General features: G+C 27.6%; 2 protein-coding genes across 2 annotated transcripts in view; both read right to left on the bottom strand.

Annotated features, from left to right (window-relative positions):
• LOC108687223 (carboxypeptidase N subunit 2-like) overlaps window positions 1-203 on the bottom strand; it is a 2,815-nt gene extending 2,612 nt beyond the window's left edge. The window contains exon 1 of the mRNA XM_018192883.1: window positions 136-203. The gene's annotated coding sequence lies outside the window, so the exon portion shown is untranslated. The remainder of the gene's footprint in view (window positions 1-135) is intronic.
• A 2,543-nt stretch (window positions 204-2,746) lies between these two features.
• LOC108687239 (polyribonucleotide nucleotidyltransferase 1, mitochondrial) lies at window positions 2,747-7,500 on the bottom strand. Its single transcript, XM_018192909.1, has 7 exons — window positions 7,284-7,500; window positions 5,841-6,767; window positions 5,574-5,747; window positions 4,464-4,657; window positions 4,196-4,350; window positions 3,359-3,670; window positions 2,747-3,212 (listed from the first exon to the last, which is right to left on the bottom strand). Exons 1-7 carry the CDS (start codon window positions 7,439-7,441, stop codon window positions 2,814-2,816), a joined length of 2,319 nt encoding a protein of 772 aa, XP_018048398.1. The 5' UTR covers window positions 7,442-7,500; the 3' UTR covers window positions 2,747-2,813.
• Between the last annotated feature and the right edge of the window lie 856 nt (window positions 7,501-8,356).

Raw genomic sequence — 8,356 nt, 5'->3', positions numbered from 1 at the left:
TTAATTTTATTTAATTTTTAATTTATATTATAAATAATTTAATAGCAAAAAATATATGAAAGAATATTATATTTTTTAATGATTTCTCCACAAATAAATAAACTTTTAAAAATTAATGGTAGAAATATAACGTACCTTCAATGTTAATAAGTTTAAATATTTGTCTAATTATTTTGGCTATTAACTTCTCACTGAATGTTCTTTGCAAATACTGCGTTTTCAAATCTGCAGCTTGTATTTATACATTATGTCATTCTTAAAAACCAGCATTTACTCATGTTTTTATCATCGGAAGTTCCGAACGACATAAAGTTTATCAAAATCAGTATATATTTAGATATTTAATAAACGCATTTGATTTATCAAATAAGTAGAAATCTTTTTTCTGTATGTGTGAATAAGCATGTAATACTTATAATATACAAAAACTGTAAAAAATTTCTATTTGATAAAATTGGAGAAATTACATATTACAAATGTTCAAAAAAATATTGCAACTATAGTGCAACAAATATGGTTTAATATTTTATAATCTTCAAAATTTATAAAATTAATTAGTTTCTCAAATTAAGTTGTAAATATAATCAGTATTTCTTTTAAAATTAAAATATTCTCTATTATACATTTTTTTCTACCTTATATTTCTTTTTCTGCAAACGATCTCTTCTTATACCATTCTCCCGTTATCACATCATATGAACGCATATAAGATGAGAGAATGAAAGAAAGACTGAAATCATATAGGTAATACATTTTTCTTTCACACAAAAGTTAAGAGTAAAGAGAAATATAGAAAATGCCTATCCGATCGTTATAAAATAAACAAGACAGATTATACTTTTTATTAATAATTTATTATTATAATTGTTATAATTAAACATAATTATTACAATATTTAACTGCATTATATTATACGTGTTAAAATAATTGAATAATTTATAATTATTAATATGTATTTAATTTAAAAATTCCCTTTTTTAAGATACTTTTAATTGACTTTTATTCGATTTTTTTCCACAAATTAATTGATAAAATCCAATACATTTATTTAAATAAGATAAAATCATGCGTGTGCAATTAAGGATATGCATTTGTTAAAAATTAAAAGAAAAATATTAACAATAGTTTAATGCCTTTATCTCTGATTTAATATGCACCATTTGTATACCACCATTTCAGTTCATTTTCGTAATTATTGTTATTAAAATTATCTGGTTTCTGTATAAAATACAATGTGCAATTAATAGTAATATTAATAAGCAATTTGACAAATTTTAAAATTTAATAATATAAAATATATTAAATTATACCTGCGTACACATTAATCAGTAATGAGTTTTTTTATTATCGATTACGAAAGGCTTGGATTGATCATTGTATGCATATTGAGTTTCCATAATTTACTTTTCATATCGATGTTTTATATCTTTCCAAAGCCTCTGTAATAAACATTAAGTAAATTAATTTCATTAATTTTGATGACTGATCATTTCATTACAAAAATTGTCACATATATAACACAAAAAGTCATGGAATAGTATTCACTTATATCTTTAGTATTTCAGATAAACATTATATGAATATTATATAAACAGTTTATGAATATATATTATTATAATGAAATACCCCTTTATTCACAGTTTCAAATAGGTACTCGCAAGCCTCATCATATATCCTCTCAAAGTACATCGTGCTAATCATGACACCAAGTGTGTATGTAGAACTCCGCTTGAATACGTAGCGATAAAAAAACCGTGCAATCGTATTCAACATGATCAGAAATTGTAGAAATGTTACATGAATGAGAGAGATATTACATGAAGTACAATGTAGAATATAGATTGTCAAATATAGATTGTCAAATTATTCCTTTATTACGTTTACAAAAAAAGAAACATATTCACGTAATTGAGCAAAATCATGTTAATATTTTTTGATTAATATTAAATAAATAGGAAAGTATTTTTTAAAAAGTAAATTCTCTTCTTATATTATTAACTTATATTATTGACTTTATTGTTCAACATTTAATGTAAAAATAATGTAAGTATATTTTAATGTGAAATTGTTAAATTTGTATTGTTGCGCTCTGTCTCTACAAGAATATGATTTAAAATTAAAGAAAATATAAGAAACGAATTATGTTACTGACTGTACGTGAAAATTTAACTTATCTTAATATCTCCTGTTATTTCAATTTATCCATTTCCTTTATTTCTAGGAAAAGATAATAGACAAGCAAAGGAAAAATCGTTCTGTTTATTTTTAACTTATTACGCGATTTTTACACTTAATACGCTTTTACTTTGCCCATAATATTAAACAATTATAATTGTAAACAACAAGATAATATTAAATAATGTAGAAAAGATACAATAGAACCTTTTCCATTTAAGATTTTATCTTCAAGAGAAAATTATCTCTGAAAATCGAGAAATCAACCATGTATTTTTATCCTTCGTCAATTACACTTTCTATGAACTGTTGACGAAGAAATTTAAGAATTGTGTTAGGCATTCTACATTTGTAAACATTAAATTTTCGAATAATTCATACATATAGAACAACAATATACATATAGAAAGCAGGATAGATAGAACACATTGTTGAATAACTGCAATCTTTTTATATTTTTTAATAACGGTATTGTACAAAAATACAAGATAAATAGATACAAGGGAGAATCTACTGTAAATAAAAATTATCACTTTTTAACAGGATGATGGAAAATATACAGAGCGTTTTATTTTACACATGTATAGCTGACATATGTATTACAAATACATTGATTTTAATTCTATATATCATAGATTTTACGTTTTTTTCGCATCATCACGATGTAAAGTTTTCGTAACCGAAGTTGGCGGTTGCAGTACTTTCCGTGATATTCTTATCTGTCCAGATACTGGATCTCGTCCGAAATATTTAACCTGTATCTCTTGACCAACTTCAAGTCCTAAAGCACTGGGATGATGAATCTTACGTTGGTCTAATTGAGAGTTCAGTAATAATGCTGGTATCATATTGGAATATAACGTCACCATGACCCCAACTTCCCGGATTTCTACTATTCTTGCAGTATAAATAGCGCCGAACTCCAAAACCGGCTCACGATCCTTTTGTAAAATGTCTTCTATCATTTCCTTTGCCTCCGTCATAGCATCTTCGTTCGGCGCAAATATTGAGTAGGTGTTTTCGTCATATGGGTATATCTGAACAAAATAAAAATAAGGAATTTGAGATAAATCTCAAATTATAATAAAATTATAATATAATAAATAATTTTATTGAATTTTATGAATTTAATAATATTCAGGCCATCGCCGCACGAAAACTTTTTAAATCATAAAAATCTTACATGCACTCCGGTTTCCAAGAATATTTTCTTAAGGTTCATCCCGCCGACTCCAAGAAACTTTCCTCTTTGATAAATAGAAATTTCTAAATTATCGACCACTGGCATCTTGTCCTTCTTAGTTTGTCGCGGTGCTCGTATCACTTCATTCATGATTTTAATTATTTCCCATTTAGCAGTCGTTGTTTTATCTATACACTCCATTATGATTTTCAACGGAATTCCTGGTATCTTTATATCAGCTTGGAATGCAGTGAATCCTCCCTTGGTGCCTGCTATTTTGAAATCCATATCTCCAAGGTAATCCTCAATTCCCTGCAGTTCAAAGGTTTTTGTTAATTATCAAAATTGTTGATTTAAATACTATCCCGATATAATTTAAATTTATCCTAAAGGAATCAACAATCTACGTTCTAAATGTTTCTTGATCTCAACTATCCAAATGTGCAACGGAAAATAGATTCTCATTTGAAAAATTAAAATAATCTTTTTAACGATCTTGATGATGCCATGTTATACATCACTCATTTGCTACTCAAAAAAGAATTTTGATTTTTCAGAAAATGAGTTTGAATCATTTTGAAATTCTATATTATTTATTTTAAATTGCAATTTTGGTATAATAAATGATTGTAGGAATAAAAGTATGTTCTTTTAAAATATGTAATAATCTTTCTTCTTTTCTTCTATTTCTGTTTTTTTTTTTTTTTTTTTTTTTTTTATAAACAATTTCAAAATGACAACTTTTTTATGTTGTTACAGAATATTTGCTACAGCAAATATTTTATAATCAAATTAATTTAATTAATTAAACTGTGTAATAGTTGTGTAAATATGTACCAATATATCGGTCAATATTTTGTAATCCTCAATATGTTTATCATTATATTTAGTCACAAGACCAAAAGCCACGCCAGCTGCTGCCGAAGATATTGGTACACCTGCATCGAGCAGTGCCAAACTTCCACCGCAAACAGTAGCCATTGAAGAGGAACCTTTTTGCAGAGCAAGACATAACTATTATAAAGTTTTTAGTACATTACCGTAATCTCACAAGGCCATTTATTAAACCAGGTTTATTGCTAGGGGCACTGTACAATTGCCTCACCATTAGATTCTAGGACTTCACTAGTCAGTCTTACAGTGAAGGGATAAGCCTTTGGAAGAATCGGTCGCAAGGCTTTCTCTGCCAATGCGCCATGTCCCAGTTCTCGGCGACCAACACGAGTCGAGTTTCCCGTTTCATTAGTCGCGTAAGGTGGAAATTCGTAATGAAGAAAGAAATTCTTTTCCTTAATGCCACTGATATAAAATATTAAATTGCAAATATTTATTAAATGCCAAGATAAGATTAAATAAAACAAGTTGAATCAACATTTAGCAGAAAGAAATCCAAGTAGGGATACAAAATAGTAGATTGTGAATATTTATAAACAGCTGCATGTAGCGAATATTTTACTGCAGATCTGCAGACTGTCTATATCTTTGCTTGAATCATACTAATTTTTCTTGCAATACTACTTTCTAATTTTGTATGTTACAATAAACAAATTTAAGTGACTAAAATTTAAAAATAATATTACAAAGAGCATAACACCACCAAGCAAGATCTTATGAACGAAACAATACATAAATTTATTAAATAGATAAAGAACAATTTCAAAATATATTATAAACATTCGGTCTTAATTAGACCATTTTCAGTATACATGTAATAAATAAATTAATTCAAACCAAGATGTTTTCGCAATTAGATTGACAGGTGCCTTAAATAAATTATGAGATTAAAGTCTTGTTAGTTCCAATAAAAATTGACGTAAATTGATGTTTGTTATAACGATAGTTATATGCAGATTATATAAATTCGTCGTTTGACGAATTTATATAATCTGCATATAACTATCGTTATAACAAACATCAATTTACGTCAATTTTTATTGGAACTAACAAGACTTTAATCTCATAATTTATTTAAGGCACCTGTCTGAAAAAAGATTATATCCATAATTTAAAAGGCTTGGTTTGAATTAATTTATTTATTACATGTATACTATTTTTAGACCATCTTTTGATGGTCTAATTAAGAAACGTTTATAATATATTTTGTTCTTTTTATATTTAATAAATCTATGATACCATTGCAATGCCATAAAACAAAATAAACCAGTATAAAAGAAAAAAATCGATATCGAAATTTAATTTTTTTTTATTAACATACCTAATTAACATTGAAGTGGTGTCCATTTTAAGTGCACTTTCCAGAGAATCCAAAGTCACAGTGCACATGACTTGAGTTTGACCCCTTTGAAATACAGCCGAACCATGAAGAGGATTAAAGAGATCTACTTGACATGATATATCGCGTAGGTCACTTGGTGATCGCCCATCACACCTGCAAATCGTCAAATCTTAATTTTATCATCATTGTAGATCATTTTTGTAGATCAATAATAAAAATCTTATTTAGGAATACAAGAAAAACTACCTGACATCCTTCTCTAAAATTAACGCCCTGAATACATCTTTAACAATTTTTCCAAAGATTTTTTCTGCTAATTTAACATCCAAATCTGCATCATTATTTCGCAATGTTTCAATAACACAATTTCTAAGATCGTTTACTGCCATATCTCTCGATATCTTATCGTGCGTATGATTTGAAAATATGTCTTGTAATTTTCCCTCCGAGAGTTCTTTCACAGAACTCTTCAAATTATCGTCTTCCTGTTGTTCAGTAGTTTCAATTTTTCTCTTCAATTTACCACACGTCTTTTGCAATTTTGTTATCGCTGTTACAATGTTCTGGCATTCTTTGACTCCCCATTTTATTGCCTTCTTTAAATATGGCTCCGATATCTCATTGGCCGAACCTTCTAACATGATTATTAAATTTTGTTTAGTCGCAGTGATGATAAGGTTTAACATACTGTCTTGAATTTGACGTCTGGTAGGATTGACTATTACTTCATTATCAATCATTCCGATTCTAACGGCACCCACAGGACCATTCCAAGGAATATCAGAAATGCTAAGAGCTGCGGAGGCACCATTAATGGCGATAACATCAGGATCGTTCATGCCATCAACAGCTAACATGTTGCAAATTATCTGGGTATTAAAGTAGAATCCTTCTGGAAACAATGGCCTTATGGATCGATCAATGACCCTGCTCGTAAGAATTTCATGCTCACTTGGTCCAAGTTCTCTTCGTAGGAAGTTAGTTGGTATGCGACCGGCTGCTGCTGCCTTTTGTCTGTAGTCCACGACGAGTGGAAGGAACGAAGAGGTAGTTGACTGACAGGTAGAATGCTGACAAACTGCTGTAACCATGACAGAAGTGTCTCCCAGAGTTGTAACCGCACAACCATCAGCGAAACGTGCATATTTTCCCGTAGAAAACTGGAGTATCTTGCTGGATATATAAAAATATATAAATCAATCAGCAATATATATAAATTAATTAAATAGTTTATTCTTTCTCAATTTTTAAGCACTTCAAATAAATAAACTAAAAACGAGATGTTTCTCTTAATAATCTTTAAAAATTATAAATAAAAAATGATATTTCTCAGTCAATTTCAGATAAATTTTTCGTATTAAATTAAAATTTATAAAGATGCAGAAAAATCGATATAAAAATAATAAAAAATTCTTCTATCAAAAAATAATACCACAAAGATAAAAGAAAACTCATTACAAAACATTTAAAATATAAAAATAAAAATGTCTATATGACGGTCTACATTATTTTTTGTAACTTTTTTAATGTAAATTATATATAACAATTGATTTTAAATATGTAAATGTTTTATAACAGAATACAAATATTTCGTTTTAAATTCATAAAATATTTGATATAGACGTCTAATATCTCATATCTAATTTGACATACAAGTTAAAATGTATGAATGTAACAACCTAACCTCACCCATCAGAAAACGTGACAACTTCGGAGCCGGCTTTCTTGTCACTTTCGGTACTAAACTTAACATAATACACATTTCTTTTATTGTACAAATGTTTACACGTCACATATACTGATCTATAATATCTCAATAACCTAAAATTCGTAAGTGCTATCATCATTGGCAACACAAGACAATACACGTGAGAACAGACTTCTGATAGTTCTGAATGTTCTGATATGCTCCAAATCTCTATGTAGCTATTTGAAGTAAGCCGTCATATTTAGATAAGAGTGACATATGAAAGGTATCATTGGTTGCCTTCTTACTTGAAGTTGGTTTCCATCGCATGATTGTCAGGTTTGCCAACATTATTTCAAAATATACATATTTTCTTTATACACTTTGTACACATCATGCAGCTCCATAAATCTATTCTTTATTCTTAGCTTTCTTATCATGTTATATCTGCACAACGATAAGGATATTGACACTATCATTATAGAATAAGTAATCTAATAAAATAATATTAACGAACTTGATAATCATGATAAACAAACATCATAGAGGTGAAGTATTTAATTGGAAACTAATTTCAAGTGGGAAGATAGTAATGATTCATTTGACAGAAATTATTGAAAACCTTTGCACTACAAATACTTTGAAAAATTATAGCGATAGCTGACATCAATTTTCTTAAAAAAAAAAAGCGCTTTAATAGTTTACATACTTTCTTATATATTAACGTAAAAAGATGAATTAAACAACCATCTAATTAGCATATATTAAACAAATATTTTTTAAATATTGTGTATTGATGATTGGGCAGTTAGAGCTTAAAAAGTCTATTTTTATTGTTTGTGTTTGTTCATCTAAATAAATTCTTTATTTTAATTTAAATACAATTGGAATAATATTTAAATTTACATTATTATTATATACAAAAGTTTATTTTAAAAAGTTTCTTATTTAAATCTTTTTTTAATCTTTCTCCCTCCTAGACAATTTTTTTTAGATTAATAAGAAAATATTTAATATAATTTTTTAAAATTTTTATGATTTATGAAAAATTGTAATTTATGAAAAACTTTTCAAA

Source organism: Atta colombica, unplaced genomic scaffold (genome assembly GCF_001594045.1).
Source record: "Atta colombica isolate Treedump-2 unplaced genomic scaffold, Acol1.0 scaffold203, whole genome shotgun sequence".
Classification (NCBI taxonomy): Eukaryota; Metazoa; Arthropoda; class Insecta; order Hymenoptera; family Formicidae; genus Atta; species Atta colombica.
This window is presented reverse-complemented; position numbering and strand designations above follow the sequence as displayed.